The 26,456-nt window shown below is 53.8% G+C and overlaps 9 protein-coding genes across 9 annotated transcripts; 4 read left to right on the plus strand and 5 right to left on the minus strand.

Annotated features, from left to right (window-relative positions):
* Nucleotides 1-600: 600 nt before the first annotated feature.
* On the minus strand, nt 601-2,344 carry J4E83_008935 (uncharacterized protein; the record flags this gene model as incomplete). The annotated part of the gene is made up of 2 exons (XM_049335828.1): nt 601-2,246; nt 2,302-2,344. 2 exons carry the CDS (start codon nt 2,342-2,344, stop codon nt 601-603), a joined length of 1,689 nt encoding a protein of 562 aa, XP_049185094.1.
* Nucleotides 2,345-2,971: 627 nt separating this feature from the next.
* On the minus strand, nt 2,972-4,612 carry J4E83_008936 (uncharacterized protein; the record flags this gene model as incomplete). The annotated part of the gene is made up of 4 exons (XM_049335829.1): nt 2,972-4,315; nt 4,364-4,396; nt 4,443-4,504; nt 4,561-4,612. 4 exons carry the CDS (start codon nt 4,610-4,612, stop codon nt 2,972-2,974), a joined length of 1,491 nt encoding a protein of 496 aa, XP_049185095.1.
* Nucleotides 4,613-6,232: 1,620 nt separating this feature from the next.
* On the plus strand, nt 6,233-7,462 carry J4E83_008937 (uncharacterized protein; the record flags this gene model as incomplete). The annotated part of the gene is made up of 1 exon (XM_049335830.1): nt 6,233-7,462. The coding sequence occupies one exon, from the start codon at nt 6,233-6,235 to the stop codon at nt 7,460-7,462; it is 1,230 nt and encodes a 409-aa protein (XP_049185096.1).
* A 161-nt stretch (nt 7,463-7,623) lies between these two features.
* Nucleotides 7,624-9,263, plus strand: J4E83_008938 (uncharacterized protein; the record flags this gene model as incomplete). Its single annotated transcript, XM_049335831.1, has 2 exons — nt 7,624-7,631; nt 7,898-9,263. The coding sequence occupies 2 exons, from the start codon at nt 7,624-7,626 to the stop codon at nt 9,261-9,263; spliced, it is 1,374 nt and encodes a 457-aa protein (XP_049185097.1).
* Nucleotides 9,264-11,188: 1,925 nt separating this feature from the next.
* J4E83_008939 (uncharacterized protein) lies at nt 11,189-15,230 on the minus strand (the record flags this gene model as incomplete). Its single annotated transcript, XM_049335832.1, has 3 exons — nt 11,189-12,581; nt 12,750-14,853; nt 14,987-15,230. 3 exons carry the CDS (start codon nt 15,228-15,230, stop codon nt 11,189-11,191), a joined length of 3,741 nt encoding a protein of 1,246 aa, XP_049185098.1.
* A 349-nt stretch (nt 15,231-15,579) lies between these two features.
* Nucleotides 15,580-17,936, plus strand: J4E83_008940 (uncharacterized protein; the record flags this gene model as incomplete). Its single annotated transcript, XM_049335833.1, has 3 exons — nt 15,580-16,094; nt 16,144-16,918; nt 16,971-17,936. The coding sequence occupies 3 exons, from the start codon at nt 15,580-15,582 to the stop codon at nt 17,934-17,936; spliced, it is 2,256 nt and encodes a 751-aa protein (XP_049185099.1).
* Nucleotides 17,937-18,289: 353 nt separating this feature from the next.
* Nucleotides 18,290-20,311, minus strand: J4E83_008941 (uncharacterized protein; the record flags this gene model as incomplete). The annotated part of the gene is made up of 1 exon (XM_049335834.1): nt 18,290-20,311. The coding sequence occupies one exon, from the start codon at nt 20,309-20,311 to the stop codon at nt 18,290-18,292; it is 2,022 nt and encodes a 673-aa protein (XP_049185100.1).
* Nucleotides 20,312-20,764: 453 nt separating this feature from the next.
* On the minus strand, nt 20,765-21,877 carry J4E83_008942 (uncharacterized protein; the record flags this gene model as incomplete). Its single annotated transcript, XM_049335835.1, has 1 exon — nt 20,765-21,877. The coding sequence occupies one exon, from the start codon at nt 21,875-21,877 to the stop codon at nt 20,765-20,767; it is 1,113 nt and encodes a 370-aa protein (XP_049185101.1).
* Nucleotides 21,878-24,366: 2,489 nt separating this feature from the next.
* Nucleotides 24,367-25,515, plus strand: J4E83_008943 (uncharacterized protein; the record flags this gene model as incomplete). Its single annotated transcript, XM_049335836.1, has 1 exon — nt 24,367-25,515. The coding sequence occupies one exon, from the start codon at nt 24,367-24,369 to the stop codon at nt 25,513-25,515; it is 1,149 nt and encodes a 382-aa protein (XP_049185102.1).
* Between the last annotated feature and the right edge of the window lie 941 nt (nt 25,516-26,456).

Here is a 26,456-nt window from a genome sequence, read left to right on the forward strand (position 1 = left end):
TTAGAACTCTAACAACAGACAACCCCTCTACCAATCAATACACAACGATCAAAAAATCAATGGTAACCTTGAATGTATTTGCAACAAGAACTGGCAGCTTTACAGATGACTCAAAACCAACCAAACTTTGAAACATATCGACACGTAAATGCAAACACACAGAACTTATCAGTTGCCATTAAACCACTGTAATGTAAAAGACCACATGAGATCTGTACACGGTTATTTCTGTTCGACTTCAGATCGCTAAACGAGTCTATCTTGTCTAAGCTCCACGCTGAACCTACCCATTTAAACACTAGAGATCAAGTCACGTCACGACTCTAGAACAGTAGCTCTAGAGAAAGCAGTAAATAGAGTCTAGATCATGCAAGCCACATCGACTCTGTAGGCTTTTACGTATTCCTTACACCAGAAAGCGCAAATTTTAGAAGGACAATTTGTGATTACCCTCATCGACAAACACATCCTGTCATTCCCACACGGTCATCATACGAATGCGTTGAGTTATACCAAGATAATATATATTCGCATGAAAATGGGTATGTACAAACTCCCACCAACGCCTTCAAACCCTCCATCTCCTACTGCTATCCACCATCACCGCCTCCCCGGCCCCAACCCCCCAGCCCACCACCCCGAATCAACCCAATACCTATTCTCCACCTGCGCCGTCTCAACCGCCCTAACCAGCTTCCTCCGATCAACATGCAAATCCGCATGACCATTCGTCGCCTCACCAGGCGTGCGCCTCCCACTCCTTTCCTTCCTCAGTCCAGCAAGTCCATCACCGGCAAGTCCATCTTCAGCCGCAACCTCAGTATCAGACGTCGACACCGGCGACACAGACCGCGGTGTCGAGGAAGTAGGCGAGGGCGTGCTATCAGGCGAGTATATAGTGGGTATAGCGCCTAAGATACGGCCAGCAGCGAAGACGCAGCCGCCGATTGCGTGGCGGATGAGGGAGTCACCGGTTAGACTGCCGATGATGAAGACGTCGCGGGCGACTTCGAGGGATGTGGCTTCTGCTTTGGCGCGGAGGGTGCGGCCGGAGATTAGGTGGGTGGAAGGCGTGTCGGGAGGAGTAGTGTGCTCGGGTGTGTTGAGGATCTCGGCAATGAGGTTGGGGGAGAGGAAGTCTAGGGTTCCGCGGCGGCCGACGACGTAGGCTAGGCCGCCTACTTCGCGTGTGATGGTTTCTCCTGAGGGGAGGCGGAGGGTGACGGTCGCTGTTTTTCCAGAGGTGGATGCGCTGATGACTTCGGCGTTGGGCAGGCCTTCGTAGAGTGACCAGTCGCGCTGTTGGAATGGATTTGATCTACGTCGTATAGAAGGGGACTTTGCGGTCTTTTTCTTTGAGGCGATTGCTGCAAGCTTCATTTGGCGATAGACCGTCGCATATTCGGGATATGCGGTGTGGTGGCAGCCTCGTAGTGGAGACGGCCTCTTCTCCGGAGCCCACTGGTAGATATGTATGATCCTGCGAGTCGGAGGTGCTGATATGATGACATCGGCAGCAGAGAATCCAGATCCAATGACAAGCAGAGGCGCCTCTGGCGACTCCATCTGCGCGACGGGCGCGAGGTAAAGCGGTGGCGGGATGTTGACGGTGAAGATACCAGAGGCAAGCACAAGATGCTTGCACCGGATCCCTAGACTGCCAATGGAGAACCCACGGACCGTTCGATGTACATTTTCCACTTTCAACCCGGTGTATATGCTATCGGCGATACCCACAGCTTCCGGGTATGTCCTCAGATAGTCAGCAACCTCCACCCTCGATGGTCGCACGAATTCGGCCTCATCCTCCCTTCCGCTCTTAGCCAGATGATCCGCGTACGAATAGCCCGGGAGGCTCAGCTGTTCCGCATAGCTCAGTGTCCCAATGTCTGCGCTCGCAGAGACCGGGTTCTCCGCCCACTGCCCGCCTGCATGCGCCGTGTCTCCAATTGCGACATGGGGTATCGCCTTGTCAGGCTCGTATCGCCACTCAATGCAGGACGTAGGATTCAACTCGGTATCGGCATTCGGGCGAACGAGGGTATCGAGCAGCGTGTTGACGGGCAGCGCCTGGGTCGAGTAGCGCAACGAGGACAGGAAATGCGCGTAGAGGTCTGGCGTCAGACGAAGAAGATTCGGCGATTTCTGCAGTTTCGCGTCGAGGATCGCGTCATGATGGCCGCCAATGTAGTAGGGGATATGGCCGTGTAGGATGTACGAGAGGATGAGCGCGGACGGCCCATTGCCTGGAATTTGTAATCAGCATGTCGCCTCGGAGCGCGTGTTATTCCCAGGGCGTACCAATGATCAACGTGTCGACGCATTTCGGAAGCGAACGAGCCATGGACTATTGCAGCTGAAGGCCATGGGGAAGTGAAGACCGGCAAGGGCGAAGGGAAGGGCGGATGGGGCTGTCAATAGTGTATGTCTTCAACATGACGGCTTCTTATTTTCTTCGGCGCTAGAAGCGGCGGAACAGGGACCGCAGTGGGGGACGTCGGGTCTCGCCTTCCAGATTGGAGGGGTCAGTTGCGAGCCGTCGCTGACCAAGCTGATGCATGGGTGAAAGTGCCGTATCATGGTGACGATTCAGGATTCAGGCGCAGTGTGGAATCGATGGATTGCGTGATCGCTGCACGAGAGCGACGCGTGAGACGCACGAGGTCACTGCATGGCCGTGGGGGTGCGCTTGCAAGTGCGGGGCAAGGCAAGGTAGAATAGCATTAAACTCTAAATCCAGATGAAAGTCAACTATGGTATCTCGTCCTAACTGTCGCGCTCCAAACCGCCCTGTAAACTACGAGTTGCAAAACTCTGCGCAAGAAAAAGAGCGTGCACTTTGTGATTATCGATTTCAGATTGTCGATTTCAAAGCACCGGGATTACCCGTGGATCCAAGATTGAAATCGGTCCTGCCAAACGTTACCCCACATCTCACGTCCGCGTCTAGTCCGCGACACGACCCATGGTTCTAGTATCTGTACGTGACGGTATTACGCTCTGCGACGGGCGAAACGTCAGGGGCCTGTTGCTGAGGCACGTTGAGATCGGGAGTCCGAGGTCGTTCGGCCCGCGGGCGCATGTGGTCATCCTCTTCTTGAATCGTCGGTTGCGCACCGTGCATGGTCAGATTGTTGGCAGAGCTCTCTTGCCGGCCCAGGTATGATGGAGTAGACTGGAAGCCTGGATGGTAAGGGTCTGGTGAGCCACCGTAATTGTTCGTCGACGTAGAGTTTTGGTACGACGCTGGAGGTGTGTAGGTAGTCGTATAGTGATCGGCAAATGGGTTCTCTTCTTGCGCGCTGGGTTGTGTACGGCCTGGTGCAGCTTGCAGTGACGGGGGAAGAGAGCTGTTGTCATTGCCGTGGTTGGTAGCCGGTGCGCTGGGTTGTGTCGTTCCGAAATCCATAGGGGCCAGCGAAGGCGCGTCGCTGTGCGATGGGAGATTTGACAGCCCGGGAGACTGCGCAGGCACACCAGCTGGACTACTGGTGCCGTTAGGTGGTGGCGCGTAGGCACCGTTCTGTACTGGTGGGGAAGGTGAGGCACCCATGAATTTACGAGCTTGAAGGATGGCGCGCTGGTGCTTGGAGGCAGCGAGGGACAGCTGCTCGTTGGTTTCGATGAGAGTGAGCATAGTGTCATCGTCAGGCGCCGGATTGTCGCAGGCGATGTAGCCATGTATACTGCGCTGGGCGGCCGTGCAGCGCTCAGCGAACTCCTTGACCAAGTCGTTGCCGAGCAGTTCATTTGCTGGTGTAGACTGTACGAGCTGGAGGAGGAGCTTGGCCGATGTACGCGCTTCCTCGATGCGCCCCGCGAGCTCCACGGGTGGCGGCAACGTCTTGGACGACGACTTGTGTCCGCCTGAACCGAAGCCGCCGTGTATGTTCTGTGACCCCGACCAGCCTGGCGCATTGAGCTTCCGGGGGCCAAACTGCTTTGCCGCGGCAGCCATGAGGCCCTTCTCCTTCCGGTACATGGCGAAGAGCGTGTTCAGGTTGGTGTCGTATGCCTTCTCGCGCTCCATCGAATCCAGTGTCTCCTTGACGATCTGTGCGACACTCGGGTCTTGCCCATGGCGAAGTAGGTGCTTGACTGTGTCGGCGAATTGCTTGTCGAGGTTCTTGGTGAAGGAGGGCCCTGGGTTGTCGGCCAGAATCCTAATGAGCATGACAGAATTGTACTGGACATGAGGGCGGTTGAAGTTCTCTTTGGAGAGGAAGATGCGGATCTGTCTTGCGGCGGCTGCGGCTGCGCTGGGGCTTGCGACGGCGGACTCGACAATGGTAGGCAAGTGGAGGACCTCTTCACCCTGGGCATGTTAGTATGGCGTGTGGATGTCGTGCGGTACCAAACATACCGAGTTGGCGGCACCAGACTCGCAGAAGAGCATCTACTCGCTGTCAGCTTGGTGGATGCGACGAAGCGGTATGACCTACCACTCCCTTGGTAGCATTGGCCTCGGGCGTATCGGCGTTTGTATCAATATTGACATCCTGGGCTGCGTGCGCTGTCAGCGTTAGGGTGGAATAAGGAAACGAAGGAGATGCGACGCACAGGATCGTTTGCGCATCAAACTGCCCAACTTGAGGCGCTTCTTGAGGTCCATATCTGCCTTGGTAGCGGGGCCGTTCCGCAACGTAAAACGGTCGCAAGGGTATTTGAGAGCAACTGCGCAAAAAGAAAGCACAGAAGCGCAAGGAGGCCAGAGTCGCGAGGCCGGGGCGTAAGCGTAAAGGAGGCAGATGCGGTACTATCGAGGTGTTGATCGAGGCCTCCAACGCGCCTTCCTCGCGCGGACGGACGGTTACCTAGGTAGGGCTGCGCCTCTTGTCGCCAAGCCATGACAGACTCGCAAAGCACGACGGCCGACGTAAACAGCCGCGTATAACGTGTGGCGACGCTGCACCCATCTCAGTGCTGTTCTCCCATCTGCTCCTCTCCTTCGGCACATCTACGCGTCCTGGATGGCGTAGGCTGTGCCAAGACCTGCCATCGGCCTTTACCTGCAGACCCCACTGGCCCGTAGTCTGCGTTAATCGGACCCTTTCCGTTCATCCACCTTGGGGCCATCGCAGAATACGTCGACACTGTAGCACATGACCGGGTTCCTAGCCTGTGGCACCGCCGCGTGATACCATGTCGCGCCTATTCGACGGGCGACACCAAGATGAGGAGGCCAAAGGCGGTAGAACACAGAACCAAACCAGGGCAGCGATGACAATAATTTCCTTTGTCGCCGAGCGAGGTATGACGGTGACGAGTTTGAGCACAGTACCGATATAGCCGTTCCAACGCGACTGTATGCTGCAAGATACGTCAACATCACGTCGCAGCATGACTCCTCAGTAGCACCCGATCCCATCTCATTCTCGAAAAAGTCTGGCACAGCCAAGCATGGCTTTCATCAACCGACACTGTCAGCGATGCCCCATCTGAGCGCAAGAGTATTGACCGTCACGCGTACCTGCAGATATCAAGACTCACACCCGTGAACTGACCCAAGATTGCTTGAGTGTGGTTACGTCACTCCGCTAGCATTGGCACGATGAGAAGCACCCATCTGCTGCAGCCTGCTGCGACTGCACTACTACGCTGCTAGTGCTGGAGGCTGCGACTGCCTTCAAAGTGTCGCGGAGTGCTTTGCTTTGTCTGGCGATAGCGTGTTGCTAGACCATCACATTATTCTCCGCCTGCAGTGTGGCTACCTGTACTTGCAACACCAGCTGAAAGACGAAGAAGCTCGTTTGGGTCAACCTGTACTTTAATGCATACCCCAGGTATAACAGTACCCATTCTGGAAGACTCGTAATACGAATGACTACCTTTACCCTGAGGGCGCAATTTCGAAAAGAGGTCCAAGTAGAAGGAAACGTTTCTTGTAAGGTCAGAAACAGCTTGCGATTCATCATTTCGCTCAGCTGCTGAGTTGTCACTCTTAAGTCGAGGCGATACGCCGACAAGGTTCAAGGATCGGCGCTCTCGGCAAGCGATCATTCCTACAGGATGCGGAGCCATGGCTTGGCTAAACGTCATCCCTCATGCACACTGGGCCCATTCCTGAGACACCGCAACAGCCACTCGTCAAGTCCTGGTCAAGTGCCAGGCACAAAGTATATGACCTCGACCATGGCCCTCGCCTCCCTTTGTCCCGTGCAATACACCCACCTCCTGACCTCACCAACCCACCAGGCACCCGCGCCCTTGTCTAACATTACCATCATACAAAATGGCTCCCGAATCCGCTTCCGCCATGGCTGGCCGTGCTCGAATGCGCACCGAAGAAACCGAACAAGACCGCATCACCAGAGAAAACTCAGGCTTTGCCGCATTTGAAGCAGACATGCCGAAACTCACCAGCCGATTCAGCTTCTCCCTCAAGGACAACCTTTCGTCATATTTTGGTCGCAAGAACCCTTTCTACAACAACGTCAACCCCGAGACCGATTATGTATGGATCTTGGACACTACCGCATATCAGAATCGCCTAGGAAGGTGGAACGCCGAGTTCGTCGCTGCCTACTTCGTCAAGAACAGTGGCAAGGATCTCTCCAAGATCGTCGCATGGGTCAGTGAGAAGATCGGCTTAGCAGACGACGAGCAAGCCAGGGCAACCGTCGCACAGAGGCTCCAGCCATTTGCAGACCAGATCCTCCCCGCACATGCCGTCCAAATTGACCTTCTGGGCATCAACACCAGATTGGGTCCCAGCGGACGCGACGGCATCAGCTCCGATGTCTTGGCTATTCCAGGGAACGACTACAAGGAAGGCCAAGTCAACAAGTTCAAGGCCGTCAACGCTGATGCGACGCCATTCAACATCACTTTCGCCAAACCCAAGGGCTGGGCAATCCTTTCCGACGTGGACGACACTATTAAGAAGACGCTAACATCTTCACCCGTCGGTATCCTGACCACCACCTTCGCCGAAGAGCCAGAGCCCATCAAGGGTATGCCAGAACTATACAGGCACATTGTACAAAAGCTCGACAACCCGCCCTTCTGGTATCTCTCAGCGTCACCATACAACCTCTACCCATTCCTCCGCAAGTTCCGCGAACAATACTACCCCAACGGCACCATGATCCTCCGCGATGCGAGTTGGATGAACCTTGCCGGCTTCCTCGCAAACTTGACTCAGGGCACCGAGGCCTACAAGGTTGATCGTATCGAGAAGGTCCACGGATGGTTTCCCAAACGCAAGTTCATCCTCATCGGCGACTCGACGCAAACAGACCCTGAATCTTATGGTGAAGCCTACCGCAAGTTTGGCAAGAACTGGATCGGCGCTATTTACATCAGGAAAGTCACGGGCGTAGCGGAGATGGACGAAGGCAGGAAGAACGACCCGGAACGATTCGAGAAGGCGTTCAAGGGTGTACCTAAGGATATCTGGTATATCTTCGAGGATGCGCAGGAGCTGTATGCGAAGATCGATGCTTTGCCTAAGATTGAGTAAGAGTTGGATGTTCGGTTTATGAATATTATGGGTCACGAAAGAGCTCTTCTTGGGCGAGCTTCTTCGTATGGTTCAGAATGGGTGTGGCTATTGCTCTTCTGATGCTTTTTGTTTTACGCGAAGTCATACCAACGTGTCAATTTCGACACATGGAGGAGAATATGCTGGAGTACGGCGTCCCGCTGATTGTTTACTTTACATAGCCAAGCAACACGATACCCAATTCTTTGTTTCATCTCCAACTTTCCTATGCTTTCCTGTTCTATGTGTTTCCTTACTTTATATAGCACACACTCACACTGAGGACGACCGAACTGAAAGGGTATCGTTTGTTCTTGCCTATTTATCGACATGACTAATGCTGGCAAGCGGTACTGTGAAGAAAATACAGCATTCAATCTCGAATTCAGATGCACATCATTCACATTGCCACAGTACTGAAGGCTCGAAAACATGTCACCGCACCTGCAACCTCAGCAATGGCAATCTGGACTTGTACACAATCCCGCCGCTCAAAGTCCACAGTGCGACTACATTCTTATCTATCCAGCTGCTCGACATGGCAGCAGGCCCGCTACACCTGCAGCAACCCGGACCGATACCTCTATACGTCCTTCTCGTTCTCGTCGTCGGCATCTGCTGTTACTTCTTCTTCATAGGCACCGCAGCAGTACGGCTTTGGTTCTACAAAGGCGCCCTCGGCCCCGCCCCAGAGAAGTTCATCGTGATCAGGAACGAAGCTCAAGAAGACGACCACCATGCGGCGCCGATCCACAGCAAACACAACGAGCCCGAAACAAGCGCTGAAGCCCTAAGGAAGCGGCGTATGACCGTCTTCACCCACGACTCGTTATCAGCGCCGACAGAGACCATAGCACACAGCACCGCGTTCTCCCCCCGAAACCTGTCCACAGCAACAACAACAGTCAACCTCCAAGACATCTCAGACATCTCAGACCTACGCTCATTCACAAACCCCCAAACACGAGCCTACCTAGCCGAAGAACGCCGCATCTCCCTTATGCCGGCCTTCGACGCCGACGACTGCGGAACAGGCGACTACTTCCCAGACATACCCCTTACAAACCGGCCCATCGAATCCATCACCACCCATTCCAACACCCTCACCCCTTCACACTTGGGTCTCACACCCACACCCCGCAGCAACTGGCTCACCATCTCCCCCCAATACCTCGAATACCACGCCGCGCGCACCCACCTCCTCGCGCGCAACCGCTCCTCCTGCATCCAAGTCACCCCCGAGGGCGAACGCGCATGTCGCGAATTACTACAGGAAGTCACGTCTTTCCTCGTGGAGGTGTATCCGCACCAATTCCGTTTCCTGACGAAGGCGCGCAGGAAACATGTGCTGAATGAGCTTACCCGGGAGGATTTCGAAATAGAGCATGGACTGGAATGTCATCCGTTGGAAGTATGTGCGCGGTTGTGTGCGGAGGATTTCATGGTTTGGGGGAGGAGTGAGAGTACGTTGAATTGGTATTTACGGGCTGCTACGACGCTGTTTCCGAGCGGGTATGTTGTAAGTCCGTATATGGGGAAGACGGTTGATGTGGTGGTGGGGGGCGAGGGGATGGGGAAACCACCGATGATACCTTGGTCTGGTGAGTTGCAATTCTCTCTTCTTTCCCAAGCAGTCGCGCAACCCAAGCTAACACACATATCACAGACCTCCCCTCAATCCTCAAACTCACCCTCCCAACACTCTCCCCTTACTCCTCCACCGGCCCCCTATCCCACACGCAAATCTTCATCCAAACCCGGCCCCTCCGCGCCACTCTAGCTTCAACCCTTCACATCCCTCGCCCCATGGACTTTTTCGCCGGCCACATAGCTGATCTGCATCCCTCTGAATTGCTCGTGCGTACAGAAACGCAGATGTATGCGCGTTTACCTAAATCAGGTGCTGTCATTGTGACGACGCGGACAAGCACCGAGACGCTGAGTGAGATGAAAGATAGAATGACTATGAGAGAGAAAGAAGCGTTTCTGAGGGAGATTGGGCAGTGGGGGGAAGAGGAGGCGAGGGTGAAAGGGAGGGATTTGTGGATTGGGGTTGTGGAACGGTGTTTGAAAGGTTAGTTCTCCTGAGTTGGCATTGCTGCCAAATAGAGTGGGCTGACGAATTTGTGGACAGGTCAGAAAGCGTTTAGGGACGATGTAACGGTTTATAGTAGGGTGTCGGTGATGGGGGGGATTAGAGGCTGAGGCTGAGACGGACAGTGGGCGACGTTTGGAGCTTGAGGCAATATGCTGTTGAGTGTGATATCGCACTAGCGGTAGTCGTATGAGGACGTATGACTATGTAAACTATCCTAGAGACGACGTACATTAAACACCAATTACACAACACAATTACAAAACCCCATCGCTGTATCTGATTTCTGCAAGTAGCGAGGTGGCTTTGTATCACAAGACGCCTCTGTGGTCCGAATCCCAAATCGCTACCACACAACCGTCCGCAACAGTGGAGTACGAAAAACACTTTTCCTCGCGCACCCAAGTCCAAATTGAACACTCTTCAGACACCACATCTCACACAAACAAAAAAAGATGGCGTACGCGATCCCCTCCAGTTCCCTCAGCACGACAGCAGCAACAGCAGCAACATCCGCTCCCTGGCTAACAGAACACCCCAATTGGAACCTCACGAACATATCCTTCGCAACAAGCATTTCCAACATGTCCACTCCAACATCCATATCCAACTACGCACCCCCACCATCTTCAACCCCAACCCTCCTCCCCTCCCCACCCACCAACCTCACCTGCCTCCCCCTCCCCCCCTCCTACGGTCCCCTACCCCCAGTCGAATACACCCCCTATTCCTTCTCCACGTGGCCTCAAATCCGGCAACCCGCTCTCTCCGCCCTCACACCAGAGCGCTACACACTCTCTTTCCGCGACGCAAACGCTTCGTATGTCGGAGTAACGTATCTGGGACATTACGAATTGCGGGCGTATGATGCGGGGGAGTGTGCGAGGAGGTGTGATGGGTGGGGGGATGATGGACTGGATCAAGAGGGGGTTACAGGATCTTCTATTGCCTCTTCGTCTGATCAAACGGCCTCATCCGATCTCCCGATACCCTCCCCACCACCATCCCCCCTCCCCCAAACATGCAACGGCTTCAACCTCTACTTCGAGCGCTCACCATCCATCCACCTCGGTCCAAACTGCAGAGACGCAGCCAGTCGGACGATAATAAAATGTGCGCTGTGGGGCGAAGGGGTAGAGGAAGAAGGAGCGACGAATACGGGGTATACGGAGTGGGACTTTAACGTTGTGATTGCGGGGTCGAATGGGTATAGACTGGGTGGGGAGGAGAATGCGAAGACGTCGGAGGGGGTGAAGAGTGTGGGCAGGAATGTGGGGTGGAGTGGGGGGTTGATGGCGATCTCGATGACTATTGTGCTGGGATTGTTGGTTGTTGGGGGTCTGGGATTTTAAGGACGGAGACGGAGTCATGCCGGTAGCTGACAGTGACACAGTAGTAAGCACCACCGGTTTAGACTCATGTCATTTTCGAACGCAACTGAAGAGGACTCTCGGGTATCATTTGGGTCTATTGTGACCTACGTTCCTATGTACAAATACAATTACTGCTCCCCAATTCATCAAAGACGCTAGAAGCGCGGGTTATAAGTACCAACCGCTTTTCATGGCCCGTATTTCCAAACGCCGGTAATGTGCACAAACATGCTTCTACTAGAAGGCATACAGACCCCGCATGTTCCAGATCGCTTCATCAATCATGCTGGGGGTCCATTCTGCACCCGTCATCTGCCCAGCGATGCTCTCCCGCTTGTCGCGTGACAGTACTAAGAAGCGCTCGATCAGATCGCCATCAATGACGCTCTTGACCGGCGCAAAGTAGCTGCGGAAGGCGAGATGATCACGACCAGACAGCGGCTTATCGTCCGACCGAAGTTGAAGCTCCAGTTGCTGGAACATCTTGTGTTGTCGGCGGGAGTTGAAGGGGATGAGTGCACCAAGAGTGCCTTGGAGACCGGCCCAGAAGATGATGCGCTCACCACCAGACAGGAGAACCGTCTTTTGTATCGAGACAGGAATGTCGTTTGTGAAGTAGTGTGCGATGAGGTCAAGACGGTTCGGTGTACCACCCAGGTAGCCCTTGTCTACTAGTAGGTCGGAGCCGTCAGGCGATTCGTCTGAAGACTCGGAAACCTTCTGGGGGCAGCGCACGAGCCAGATATTACCGAACTTGTCACCACCGACTGTGGTATCGTAGTCCAGCATTTCTGATGCGGAGGTATGACGGGCGATGGTGTCATCCACAAAAGGAATGAGACGGTTGGGGTGGACTTGGTCCTTGTGTACAACGTAGGTGACGGATTGCGCCTGGTCGGAAACAACAAGTCGACTGCCTTGAGTCTTGAGATCGGTAATACGTGTCGCTACGCAGTTCGGAGCCTGGGCTTTACGTAGGACCGACTTCATACCACAGTCGTAAAGGCACAGGTGACGACCAACACCAGCGATAAGCTTTCCCTTGAAAGCCAGTAGCGCTAGAGGTGGATCGCTGACCTCGGTCTCGTGGAAGAACTCCAACTCGCGGCCAGTGGGGTTAATCTTGTACACCTGTATAGAAGCAGATGTGTATTTGAAGGGACTGAAGCTCAAGTCTTTAGCAGTACCGACAGCTAGGAATGCTTCGTCACCGCGGCTCTCAAAGAAGACTAAAGCAGCACTGACAAGTGACTGGTTGCCGTTGAGCTCCACTGTGTGGGTGACGGTCTTCTCGCTCACAGGGTCGACCACTTGGATGCAAGAGGCCCAGCTGCCTTGAGCCCTTGGGTATCCAAAGTCGATCGCTGGGAGTTCGTCGCCATTGGCAACCTCAGTCTCCATGGAGCCGTTGGTGCCGTCGGTCTCTTCCATCTTCACGCCAGCCTCTTCCTTCTTCACACCAGCATGTGCTATCAGCTGTTGGCGTCTATCGGCGCTGATTGTGTTGTTATCGCTCTCGATGACGTAGAAGACACCCTGGTCGTGCCATCCGACCATCTTCCTGGGGGTGTACTTGAGAGGAATGTTCTCGTAGGTCGTGTTGTCCGTCAAGTCGTTGAAGGTGAAGATTCTATTTCGTTAGCAACTGTTCATTTATTTTGTAGTTTTGACAAATATGAGTTGTTAACTGCTTTCAGTAGGAACAATTGGAAATTTTGTTTCAGCCTCATCTTGATTCGACGGTAGGAAACATATTTTCATCATTGCAGTTGGAGCGAAAGAAAAAGGGGGTGCTTACCGTAACTCATTGGCGCTGACACAGATGATTCCCTTGAATTGAGAACCATCAAAGTTCCAGGCGGACTTGAAAGGGATGTAGTTCAAGGGTGTCAGCTGCAATACGCCGGTCCGGGGATGGGTGTAGCCTAGCCATGGCCTTGAGGTCATTGCGAGGATAGCAGGTTCGCCGGCAACAGTCACCTTCGCAAACTTGATGGGCTCGGGACCAAGGAAGCGCCTCCGGGTGTCACCAATGTCTCCTGTCATCTCATCCAGTACCGATCGAATGTATACACCGCTCCGCAGACCAATGTGCAAGAACTGGCTGTATCCACGGGGCGACTTGTCTGTCATGAGGTTGATGGTCAGGTCGCTCGGCGGTGATGTAAGAGCTTGAACAGAGATGCTTCGTAGGATATTGCCTTCCATGTCAGGACTCAGATTGAATATCCGGACGGTCTGGTCGCTGCAGCCGACAGCCAAGAAGAAAGCTCGCACGCTACCCTCTGGGACATCGGGCATCGCCAGGCAGTTGATGGTGCTGTCCAGGGCAATCTCCTCCTCGGCCATGGCAAGTGAACCGTCGGAATCGCACTCAAAGTACAAGATCTGGCCTGAACTCAGCGCGATGGCAACCTGTCGGTTGTTTGTGGCGCAGGCTACAATGGTACGATGGGCAGGAGGTTGCCAATCAGTCAAACTAGCATGTGTCGCGCTCGCATCTTCGTTGGGAAACTGGATACCCTGAATGTGGCGGATACCCTTGGGATGGATCTGGATGATACAGTCCTCACCAAATTGTTGCACACCGAGCGTGTTTGTATCTGGGAGGAAGCCAGTGTTAGAGGCTTCCTCGACATCATCGCCGATTTTCAGAACTAACGTTCTGCTGTGAAGGCACATCACGATGAGGGTGTCAGTCTCGTCTTCGCTGGTGAGCTTTGTAGTCCAAACATCTGACGCGTTTTGCGGCAAAGGCGACTCGATGAGGTCCAAAACCTCCAGAGCATTCCTGGTGGTGCGGAACGAACTTCGGCCTCCTGTACCATTGATAGTGTAAACCTGTGGCGCGTCTTCGAGGGCAGGATTGGCAACCTCCATACCCATGATCGGGTTCAGACTGGCCATCGACTCTACCGCGGTGAGGTTGACCAGGGCTCGAGGCTTGAAGAAAGGCGGCGCGAAAGCAGTCTCCGGATCGACAGGGAACTGGTCGCTCTCGAACACGGGGTCCTCTGTCTCGTCTCCCAACGACTCGAGCTCGTACAGGATGCGATCCCCAGATTCGCAGGCAGCATACACGAAACCTGCCCTGAGAATGCAGATGCTGGTGACGACGGGAATAGTATCAAAGTACTTGATCTTGATCTTGTCGACTGTGCCATTTGTTGCTTCCACGGTAAGCTTGAAGACGTCGCCATCCTCTGTTTGTAGGAGGTAGAAGAAGTCGCCGCCCTTCAGAGAGTACAGGGTACCAGCAACAATCATGCGCTTGCGGTTGGGGTCTTCGGTAGCTCCCTCACGACGCGGAATGGCCAATCGGTGGACGCTTGATTTGTTGTTGAAAATACGGCGGTAGGTGATGCTGTCCTCTCCACAGCACAGGACACCGCTGGGAGCGTTTGGACCTCCCGGTACCCGGAAGAGGGTATTGGCAGTCCGATCAACTGGCTCTGACCACTTCCGAACGATGTGGTTCAGACCAAGATCCAGCTCGTAGTATACCAGCTCCTTCCTGATCTCGTCGTACGCTTCGCCGGTAGGATCGGTCTCGGAGTTGGAGTAGTCCACCTCGAGAGTAGCGAACATGGGGTTGTCGTATCCGACATCAAGCCCGATGAGGCAGTACACTAGCGTCTGTGGCTTGTGTGCCTCTAGCGGTGAGGAGATGGCGATGTCCGTCTGGCCACTTCGGGTGAGAATGTAGACAAGCTTGTTCTTCTCCGTTGAGGCGATCATGATAGCGCGCCCTTTCGGGTCGGCTGCCAGATACTCGCCCGGCACTACGCGTCGTATTCCAGACTTGCCGAACGTCTCGAAGTGGACCGTCTTGAAAGCGTGCTCATCTGGCATGTACTCATACGTGACTAACCGCCCTGAATCGGTGGTTATGACGATATGGTCTGACGGAGTCAGCAGAGGTTCTTGTTAATTACAATCCAGTCCACCGCGGGCTCAGTGAGCTGGGAGCTCGGAGGTGTCGTGTGCTTTGAAAATCACTATACTGCTTGTAGCGGGGAAGTAGGACTGACATACCTTTGGTTCCGCCCGCGATCCTGAACTTGGCGATGCGGCGAATGATGCCAAAGACATCCTGCGAGTAGAGCTCTTGGAAGCCCTTCTGCCGCCGCGAGACCTCCAAGATAGCTAGCCGTGAGCCGCTCGCTGTGAGGATTTGCTGCTTTCCGTTTCCAAGAAAGTCGCCGGAGATGGCGTCCTGTGTGGCTGTGGGCTGCTTCACCGTCAAGGCGTACAGGGACATGGAGGAGAAGCTCGTCATGATGGGCGGCGGTGGGCGCTGGCCCAGTTACTCTCGTCGCGTCGAGGTCTTGAGCGCGTGTGGGAAAAGTTCAAAATTAAGTCGCGACAATGGAAAGTAATGCTCGGGCTTGCAGAGTGTAGGGCGCGCCGGTGTCAGGCAGCGCGGCTGAAGAGTTGCGGGCGCAAGTTGTCGAGGCTCGTGAGAAAGATTTACGCGCGAAGAGGCCAGAGCTTCTCGGCCTAGTGTCGGTCCGCCCTGGCCAATTGGTGGGATGGGCCCCACTAAAATTTCATGTCGCAAAGTCCTCGAAGGCGCATACAGACGACGCTCTCGATAACTGATACAGTCACGACACCGTATATTCACCATGAAGCGCAAAGTTGGCGCCCTAGAGAAGCTCGAGTCGGACCATGCGGCACTCCGATTCAAGCTGAAGCGAGACCCCCAATCGTACCGGGACGACTTCGAGCAGCAGTACCAGCAGTACCGAACCCTCCTCGACCTGTTCCTTGCCGACCCGAGCACCTCGGACAGCGGTCTGGTTGCGCTGAAGGATCTCATTGAGTTCGTTTCGCATACCTCAGATCTCTACCCCGATGTCGCATCCGAGTTCCCCAGGGATCTGGAGCTGTTGCTCACCCATCATGAGGTGCTTGAGTACGACCTGAGGGACAAGATCGTCGGCGCATACTGCTTGCTCAAGCGAAAGGAAGTCATAGACTCTGTCAAACTCCTCAACACACTGTTCCCGCTCCTTGTGGCGACAAACAGCAAGAGTCTGCGACAACTGCTCTACACCAAGATTATCTCAGATCTACGTTCGTCCAACGCGAAGACTGTGAATCATAAGCTCAACAAGTCTATGCAAACGGCACTTTACAAGTATGCAATATCCTCCCAATGCTTGGCGTTCCCAACTAACCGTCCCAAGTCTCTTAGAATCCGACACCTCCTCGCCGAAGGGACTCTGGGCCGTCAAGATCACTAGAGAGCTGTGGAAACGACAAATATGGACAGATGCGCGCGCCGTCGAGGTCATGCGTCTGGCAGCACTGAGCGACAACGAAAAGACCATCTCGGGCGGCCTCAGGTTCTTCCTCGGTGGTGACCAGGAGCGAGAAGCCGCCGCAGAGGAAAGCAGCGATGACGACAACGATGTGGACATTGGAAAGCTGAAGCACGCGGCCGGAATCAACAAGAAGAGCAAGAAGAAGGCGCGCGACATCAAATCCGCAGCTGTCAGTCTCAAGAAGAAGGCAAAGAAGAAGAACGCACCCCACCCCCTCAACTTCAGTGCGCTACACCTTCTCCACGATCCCCAAGGCTTCGCCGAAACCGTCTTCTCGAAGCACATCCAGAACACCAAGGCGAAGCTTGCCCTCGAGACGAAGCTACTGGCACTGCAGCTTGTCACCCGCCTCGTTGGATTACATCAGCTCACCGTTCTCCCATTGTATTCATACTTCTTGAAGCACCTCACTCCTCGACAAGCCTCAGTCACCACTTACTTAGCGTGCTTAGCGCAAGCGACACACTCGTATGTACCGCCAGACGTGCTCGAGCCGCTTGTGCAGAAGATCGCGAACGAGTTCGTGTCAGAAGCGTCAGCCTCTGAGGTCGCGGCAGCAGGTCTGAATTCCATTCGTGAGATTTGCGCACGTCAGCCACTTGCGATGACAGACACTCTGCTTCAAGACTTGGTCATGGTAAGTTGGCTCCTTAGAATCCGATGCCATACTCTATACTAACGCTTATTAGTACCGTAAATCGAAAGACAAGGGTACAATGATGGCCGCCAAAGGTCTCCTCTCCCTGTACCGCGAAGTCGGCGCCGACCTCCTCAAGAAACGCGATCGTGGCAAGGACGCGACAATGGGTATCCGCGCTGGTACTATCAAAGAACGCCGCTACGGTGAAGAAGCTATTGGAGAGGTTGAGGGCATCGAGCTGCTCGAGAAGTGGAAGGAAGAGGAGCGCAGGAAGAAGCTCATAGAGGCTGGTCTAGATCCTGACGCAGACAACGGCGACGTCGACCTCGACGACGAAGACGACTGGAAGAAGTGGGACGTAGAGAGCGAGGGCGACAGCGACGACTCAGGCGGCTGGATCAACGTCGAAAGCGACGGCGAGGACATCCAAATCAGCGACTCCGAAGACGAAAAGGACAAGAAGGAAAGACCCGCAAAGAAAGCCAAGCTCAACAGCGCCACCCCCGGCCCCTCCGACGACAAAGAAAACTCCAAGAGCGTCGAACCAGAAGCCAAATCCCTCTCCAAACTCCTCACAACCACCATCCTCACCCCCGCCGACCTCAAACAACTCCAAGCCCTCCGCGCCTCCAGCACAATAACCTCCACCCTCGCCGGCTCCTCCAAGCGCGCCCAGCTCCTCGCCGCCCGCCACGCCGACGAAGCCATCACCGCCGAAACCATTGAACTCGCCGCCAAAATCGGCAAGAAGAACACCAAGGAAGAGAAGATTGCTCTCGCCAGGGCCGACCGCGAAACGAACCACACGTCCAAAGCGGCGAAGCACCAGGCCAAGAAGGTGGAAGAGGGCAAGAGTACGACGAACAAGGAGAAGGCGCGTAAGAAGAATTTCCTCATGACGCTGGGTAAGGCGCGGTTTAAGAATAAGCGTAGTTTGGGGGATGTTAAGAGGACGATGCAGGGGCATGTTGAGAGGAAGAAGAGGGGTGGTAAGAGGGGGAACAAGGGAAATTAAGTGGGTTTGTTGTGTTATGGATTGGTATGTGTATCAGATGGATGGAAACTCGCATGTTCTTTCGTGGCAGACGACTGGAAAAAGGGAAAAGTAACTTGATACCCAGATAGAATATGGATCATGAAACATGAGTTGCACCGTTCCTAAGTAGTCCTAGGACCTAACATGATGCCGGGATCACACTTTCAACGCCCATGCCACCTTCTTTTCGCCACTTGCCCCTGGTAACCATACAAGGGAATGCTGTCCTCTGTACATCGAATATACGTGTACATTCTGTCCAGATGCTCCTCAACTCCCCCAGTAGACACCCGCTCTCTACGCAGGTCTCACACGCATGCTGTCCAGTCCACTCACTCGTCCACAGTCGGTGTCGCATCATCATTCGCTTCAGCTTCCCCGCCTTCACCAGTAACGCGTGGTTCGAAACGAAACACCGGCCTTCGGGCACAAAAGTCGCTCGAGCTTTCACTGTGGAAGCTGCTTGAAGCATCGCCATTACCGGGGACTTGGAGTTTGCCGTGCTCTGAGCTGAGGATAGGTCGTATAGGAGCGCCGCGCTTGCTGCGGGAAGAAGAAGGCTCGCCATTTCGGTGTTGAGACGAAGCGTCATTCTTGGTAGTTGGTGTGACTGGAGAGCTGGTGGAGCGGGGAGGTAGGTTGGTGGGAGTTCTCAGGTCTTTGGAAGGAGTATACGGGTGACTCATGTAGATCACACTCTTGGGGCTATCCTGGGCCGCCTTTGACAATTGTTCGAGTGTCTGTGGTGCTCCGCGTTGGATAGGTGTGATGAGAATACCCTTGTGTCTCGTTGACGTTGCTCCCGGGTTCGAGATCGACTGTGGTGGGGTTTTGACGACAGCGTTGTCTGCGCCCGCTTTTCCCTGGATGGGATGACGAGACGTCGTTGCACTCGGAAGTATACTCGCGGGATCAGCTACCCTTCCATTACAGGTACTCGCCACCGGCGACGATTGAGGTGCGACCGCGAAAGCGTCCGCAACGCCATGCCCTGTACCATCTTGCCACATGTCGGCATCAGCAGAAAGAGCCTGACGCACTGTATGGTCCTTCTCATTCTGAATCTTCATCGCGGGAGTGATGATAGGCTGTTGGTGGTTCGCCAGACTGACAGCACCATCACCGTTGTGCCTTGTTCTCTTGCGCGAGCTCTGTGATTCAGTCTCCATCCAAGCACCCATATATTGGTTCTGGATTTGTACCATCATCGATATCTCATTCTGTAGACCCTTCTTGTCTGTAGAATGAGGATAGACTTGTAGCAAGGATGTGATGAGTGAGGTGTGCTCGATGAGGTGACCGACGAGGAGGTTGGGATCTGGGTCGCGATGTACCGTTGGCCTGTGATTTATATGTTGGTCAACGTTGGGTACCCTGGACACAGGCGTGCCATTTGAACGAGTAGTTGGACGGCTCGATTGAGGTCGAGCATGCCACTGGTGTTTTCCGGCTTCATCGTCGCTATCCTCAGGAATGTCAGCATCGGTGAGCTTCCTCTTCTGTGGCGAAGGTCGTGAGTACTCTTGGATGTGATGAACAGCTCTCCTACGGAGCGAGTTCTCGTTCTGAGAGGGAACCATTGGCAAGACGTATGTGTTAGAAGCAACTTGGACATGATAGTGTTGCGGATATGATGCTTGATATTGTGGCGCGTGTTGCGCAAGAACCGGCGCGGAGAGTGGGTATTGTACTTCGAAAGGTACGTTGAGCGTGTGTCGGCCCCACGCTGCATTCGGACTGACATCAGGCGCGGCGGTGATCTTCGCGCTCATCATTCGATAGATATCGTGACTCTGGTGCCCGGTGAATGTGCTGCCGTTTGCAGGCAAGGCTGCCAATGCCGGTCTGGAGACACCGTAGCTGTACAGTTCCCTATATCCGTTGCCGATGAACTGATGCGGTTCCGACAGCTTTTTGTGTTTCTGTCTGCGCTTTGGGGCTCGCGTTGCTCGCCGTGGAGGTGATGGATCCTCGTTGACGATGATGGGGTTGTGGCTGCTGCCGCTCATGTTTGCGAAAGGCTTAGGTGCGAGCCTTCGCAGGGCGGAGGAGACTGTTCGATCGGTGGGATCAGTTGAGCCTTGTCGTTTCTTCGGCGTCGTGATGGTGAGTACCACTGGAGATTCGCCGGTACTTGGGGATGTGAGACTGAGATCATGCTCACTAATGTTGCCGGAGAGCGCCATTCTGGGAGGAGTGTCTGGCACTCTTCGATCGTCCGGAGCTTTCACGACCTTCTTGACGCTAGGAACGATGATATGTATGGTGTCGCTCGCCTGTCGGAGTGGTCTGGGCCGTCCAATACCAGCCGTGGCCGGCTCTGCGTTTGCAGTGCCTCGCCGAGTGGACACCATGATGTTCAATGTTTGTCCTGGTTCGTCAGACCTTCACCGCTCAGTTGATTTCAAATTCTTCTCACCAGTTCTTAACTATCACGTCGCCGAAATGGTACAGCGCTGTGCCGGATTAGGGTGGTGAAGAGGAGAACGTGATTACTGGCGACGCTCTTCTTGCGTCCGCGAGGTGGAGCGAACCCGACGACGATAGCGGCGAAGGCGAAAATGGAGAGCGAAGTGATGAGTTGCAAACAAACTTATGATGTTGCCTACATGTATGTAGAAGGTGCACTATGTGTGGGAAGGGACATCCACTGTTTGAGAGGAAGGCGCGACGCACCGCGATCAACAGCAAGAGCGAAATCTCAGCATAACACATCATAAACGAAGACAAGTGGAATGAAAGACGAGACGGAAAAGAAAGAGAACGATACCTCATGCGCTCGCCGTTGGTGCTTCGCGCGGCAGCTCTCATCCTGCGGTCAGAAACGCGCGGAGTTTAACCAGCTCTTCCACATCTTCCCCATCATTGACGACGCGATCGATAGCACCATTGTCCCAAGCGATGCCATGCCAAAGCAGCACACCCACATCCCTCATCACTCTCACGTCGCCCATTCGAGCTTCCAATCCAGGTACGGCGTCGATCAAGCGCGACCAAAACAGCTCACGAAGTTGCGTCGCACCGTTGAGGTAGGTCCACGTGAGCGCAGATCCGGGGAGAGATATTGTCATGTTTCCAAGGAGATGCTCGAGCCCGTACAGGCAGGTCCCGAAAGGTAGGTATTCCGCCTCCGCCCAGTCTATCAGGCCTGTGATCTCCCAGGTGTTTTGGTCAACCAGGATATTGGATGGGATGAGATCCCCGTGATTGAGTACTAATGGGTAGTCCTCCATTCGCTGTATCGCGCGCATTGCCTCTCGCGCTATTTCGCGTAGATGTTCATCCGGTAGCTCACTAGCCAGCCTCTCAAGTCTAGAAATCATCGTTGAGCCGACCTTGCCGCGGCACTGCGCGAACATGGATGGACGCTCATCCATGGGCGAATCTGCCCGTGCCGTTCGGGTGATATCATGTACTTCCTGTGGTGAGTGCCAGCTTTGCGCAATAAGATCCGCGAAACTTGTGATGAGGCGTTCTAGCCGCTTTCCTGCACTGTCATCGAGTGAGTGTCCATGCTGCTGTAATCGGCTCAGCGGCGTGCCATCAACCTTCCTCATCTCATATGCGCGTATGCCTCTGGGTAGTGATAAATCGAGATCCTCGATGGTGGGGGCTAGTGCTGGGTGCGCTGTGCTAGCAGCGCGTACAATGTTGAGGTCGAGGGCGTGCTGAGGCGGCCGAAGCTGGACGATGAGAGCAGGCCCATCCTCACATTTCACCTCAGCGGTAGCCTGATGCCGGATGATTTCCCTCGCAAAAGCGACTTTTGGTGGCGTGACCAGAAGGGTGTAGCTGCAATAACCCTGTTCCCTAAACTCTTCCACTTCACAGTCTTCATAGCGATCCCGCACAGCTTTTACGCAGATATCTTTATCCTCCAAACGCAAACTGAATCGATTCCAAAAGTCCGGGGACGTCATCGACGGTGCGACAGAACGTGTTTGGGATTGAAGCCCAAGGACTCAAGCCCTGCCGCGATTTTGAGGCGACGCGAATCATCCCGTCTCGCATCATCTGTGACATTCTGCCGTAAGCCCTGTCGCGACTTGTTAGAGAGCTAGAAGTCGAATGGTGTGTCGCACGCAGTCGTGGTTCGCTGGGAGTTTGCACGTGGAAGTTGGCGTGGGAGGAAGCAGCGAAGGAAGCGGGGATGTGGGGTGAACGGTGGCTCCCACTTAGGCCGGCGAGGCGTCGTCGCAATCTCCTCCATTCTCCACCCACCGCTCCAGACTAGCTCAAGCATCAAACGGTACTGGCTTATGGCGGAAGAGCCGACATCAGCTTCACTGTCCGACGGGCTCCAGCCTGGCCACGACATCTTTTGCACACCCCAAAATGACGCGGTTCCTGCGAGTAGCCTGTACTCAGAACTGGATGTTGCGCAGCAAGAGATCCGCCTTGTCAAACTCTGGCCTGGCACCGAAGACGATGTCATCGAATGCACACTACTCCCGTGTAGGCCTTTGCTCGATCTGAAAGGACTGTATACGGCTCCATCCTACTGCGCTGTCTCTGCAAAGAATACTGAAACAATCGTCCTCAACGATATGTCTTTCAATGTGTTCGCAAATCTGGCACATGCTCTGAAGGAAGTCCGTAACTTCTGGAAAGCTACATACGGCGCAAGGGAGTGTCTATTGTGGATCGATCAAATCTCGATAAATCAGTACGACATGAACGAGAGATCACACCAGGTTCGGTTCATGCGCGAAATCTACGAGTACGCAGAACAAGTCCTTGTCTGTCTGTCGACTGAGAAGGCCGACCCGAAAGGAATGAATTGGTCTATAAAGGTCGCGAGAGACGTTCGCCCCCGTGGGTTCGATGAGATTCCCAAAGGGGAACGCAGGACTGTGACCAGTGACTCTCATGATGACCTGGATGACAAGCAACGCGCCGATATAATTGATGACGATCACCAACGCTTGATCGCAGACCACGTTATCGAAAATACATGGAGCGTGGACTTGATAGAAGGGTGGTTTGCTTCCTATGAGATCATTGGAGCTCCTTGGTTTACGAGAGCCTGGGTCCTCCAAGAATTCGTTGTCGCAGCAAACGTGTACTTCATGTATAGTGGAGTCTTTGCATCCTGGCGAACTGTGCTTCCAGTGTGGAGAGCAATTTACTCCACCTTCAATTTCAGAATTCACCAGGCAATCGGTCTCATGTCGGGCCCCCCGAGGAGCTGGTTTTCTGGTTTTCCGGAACGACGCAACCCGAATCGACTCATTGTGGACACTAGGCAAGGTGATTTAAGAGTAGGCATGACTGAAGCGATATTCACAATAGATTGTAAAGCCCACTCGCGTCAGAACCAGGACTTGAAGGAACTCCTGTCGCATTCCCGCAATCGCCATACTTCAGATCCCAGAGACAAAGTATTTGCCTACATCGGTCTGATCGATCCAGCCTACCGCATTGAACCGAACTATTCTCATTCCATCGATCAAGTTATGATCCATACAACTACCAGGATCATAGAGACAGAGAATAATTTAGACATTCTGTGGCACGCTGCAGCTTCTCAGACACATCATACCAACAGTCTGCCATCGTGGGTGGTTGATTGGACGTGCAAGGAATCCCCTTGCACTCCGAATAAGTCATACACCCACTCCCATGTACTGAAGAATACCGAAGCAAATGCTTCGGTTCGCACTGTTGAAACGGCTCGTGGAACTTCGCAGGCCTTGCAAGTTGATGGTGTCTTAATTGACGGATTAATTAAAGATTCAAGAAGAACGATTCACGACGAGCACTTGTATACATCTTACAACGGCTTTGGCGGAGCTTGCTCCCATGACTCTAGAAAAGACGATGAGATATGGGTTTTGAGGGGCTGCAGATCACCGCTAATATTACGTCCCCAAGACAAGTATGGCTACATACTGGTATCAGCTGCGACATACGGGCGCGAGGATCTCGGAGATGACATCTGGATTACGGAGCGGGCACAGGAAGAGAGAGAGAAACAAGGAGGCTGGCGAAGCATACCTATAATCTAGTCAAAGTCATGACTGCAGACCTAATCCACTATTTCGACTTTCTATGAAGCTTCGCGGCGAAGCTGCAGCATCTATCAACACACGGCACTGTATTTCTGGTGTGATTAACTATGGTCATCGCCATGCGCCCTTATTTGGCAGCGTTTTTGCACTATGAAACTCTATCGATTCACACTCCCTTCACTATGTAGACCTCACACCAGTTACACCAGAATCTGCCTGTGATGGGCTGTAATGAACAGCAGAGAGAAACCGTACAACACAGCCGAACGACATCCCAAGACGCACAATTGTACAAGATGTCCATTCCCAATAATTATGCAACAGACCAGACTCACCCGTGCTGTCACGGAAGAAACAAGAACGAGGAAAATAAAGTCGGAAACGCAGCGCCTGCGATGATGCACGGGTCCGTCGATACTACGCCTCTTGAAGCCCCCACGTCCATACAATCTGACTGTGTATCTGCAGGCCTCTATTCAGAAGACGAGCTGCCTGTCCCTTCCCTAGAGGAGCGACAAGCCGGTGAAGATGTTATCATGGCAGACATGCTAACAGCTATGCAACTGGAGGGCCTGGAGGTAAGCACTCCTTCCCCGGAGAGCCAGTGGACGAACATGGGCGTAGAAGCTGATTCGGAAGCCAATTCGGTCTCAGCGGAGCTAAACGAACAACAACCCGAAAGTCTTCATGCTTCGGACGGATCAGCTCACAGCGACTCCTTGACGGCTACAGGTTTCGCGGATGACGAGCAGACCGCACAGCCCGAGGAGTACGCAGACGATGCCGACTCTCTAGAGCTCGAGGATTTTGACATTGACTTCAGCGAGCTTCTCCCATCGGATTTTCCCGATTTCCCCTTCGATGATTTAAACAACCCCTCCGACGAAAAATGGGCAGAGATGCTGAAAGAAGTCGACGCATGGAACAAAACACACAATGGCGCCACCGAAGAAGATACCCAAACCAACCCCACTCCCGGCGAACCCTTCACATACGCCGTCGACCCATTCACCCCCGAAATCTGCAAAGCCGATCTAATCCGCTGCCCCATCTCCATCCCCACCCCAGAAACCGACATACTCGCCCACTTCTCCACAGAATACGCGCGCTCAATCCGGCTGCTCAAAGTAAAATACCGCTGGTACCATTCTAGCCCCTCAGACTGGCAGAAAGAAGTTTCCACCCTCATCTCCGCCATCGACAACGCATCCAACGGCTTAGAACCCTGGCTACCATTGCACAAATGGCTCGTACTATACCGTCGCCTCATGCAAGGCGCGACGGCGCGCGAGCGCTACAAGACCAAGAATTTCTTGCTGAAGAAGTTGGAGGCGATGGCTAGGATGCGGATGGAGGAGAGTAAGGCGGCGGTTGTGGAGTTGCTGCAGGCGAAGGGGATGAAGTTGGCGCATGGGGCTTTGTGTGGGATGAAGCGTGCGGTTGATGAGGATTGTGAGAGAAGGGGGAGTTTGCTGTTGGGGACTATTCCCGAGTTTACGAATGAGCTTGTTGGGGGGTTTTCGGGGAGGTGGTCGTGGGTGGACTGATGGGGATGTGAGGATGTAGAGGTAGAGAACGTGCTTATGCGCAATGGAATTTCAACGTTGAGACAGTTGACACCTTTGCGAATGTACCAAATGCGACATGGCCATCGTCCCATCCTTCCTCACCACTTCGGCATCTCCATCCTCGCAGTACCTCCCCTCACCTCCGGAACTCATCTTCAAGGGCTCGCGGTTATTAGACTACACCCCGTGATCGTGGTTGACGATTAAAAGCAACAAAGATAGTGCCCGTATAAGCTTCCCGATGTCATCTCAAACTATGACGTCACACCCCAAACTCCGAAGTAAGATCGCCCCGGGTCACGAACCGATAGATCTTGGATCCATCGTGCACAGCTCCCACCGTTACAATGAACTTTCCGGCGCGCACTCTACCAGCCTGTGCGCGACAACGATGGAATATTGTATACACACCGGTGTACTCTTGGCCTACGCAGTTCACTGCTGATCCCTTTCGTCTTATCTGCATCATTCCGTTGCGCATGTCCCAACTTCAACCAAGCTCTCTCTCGCTTGGGTGATTTGCGCAATGCATGCGTTGCCAAGCTACAGCAACGCAAACTTCCGACGTCGAAGGAAGGGGACTCAAAAAAAGTGCCAGGATGCTGATTGGCTGTGAAGACAACAATTCCATTCGTGCAGGATGCGGGTAAATCATCTTGCAAATTGAGAAAGTCTCATCCATGTCCTTAGCCAACAAGGACGATGTTGCAAGTAAATGAAAATAAAGACGACGAATACATGCGGATCTAGGATCAACGTAGGTGTTGGGCGAGATACCAATGCGATGCGCAGAGTTGCGCAGTTTGCTGATCACTGATCGCCCAAAACCTTGCGAGGATCTTCCACTGTCAAGGCGCCTGATAGCAAACTTCGTGTCCAGCATCATGCTTACCGTCCGTAGACTTTCTCGCTTCCTGGTT

Source organism: Alternaria metachromatica (assembly GCF_023757995.1).
Source record: "Alternaria metachromatica strain BMP 0045 chromosome Unknown scaffold_28, whole genome shotgun sequence".
Taxonomy (NCBI): domain Eukaryota; kingdom Fungi; phylum Ascomycota; class Dothideomycetes; order Pleosporales; family Pleosporaceae; genus Alternaria; species Alternaria metachromatica.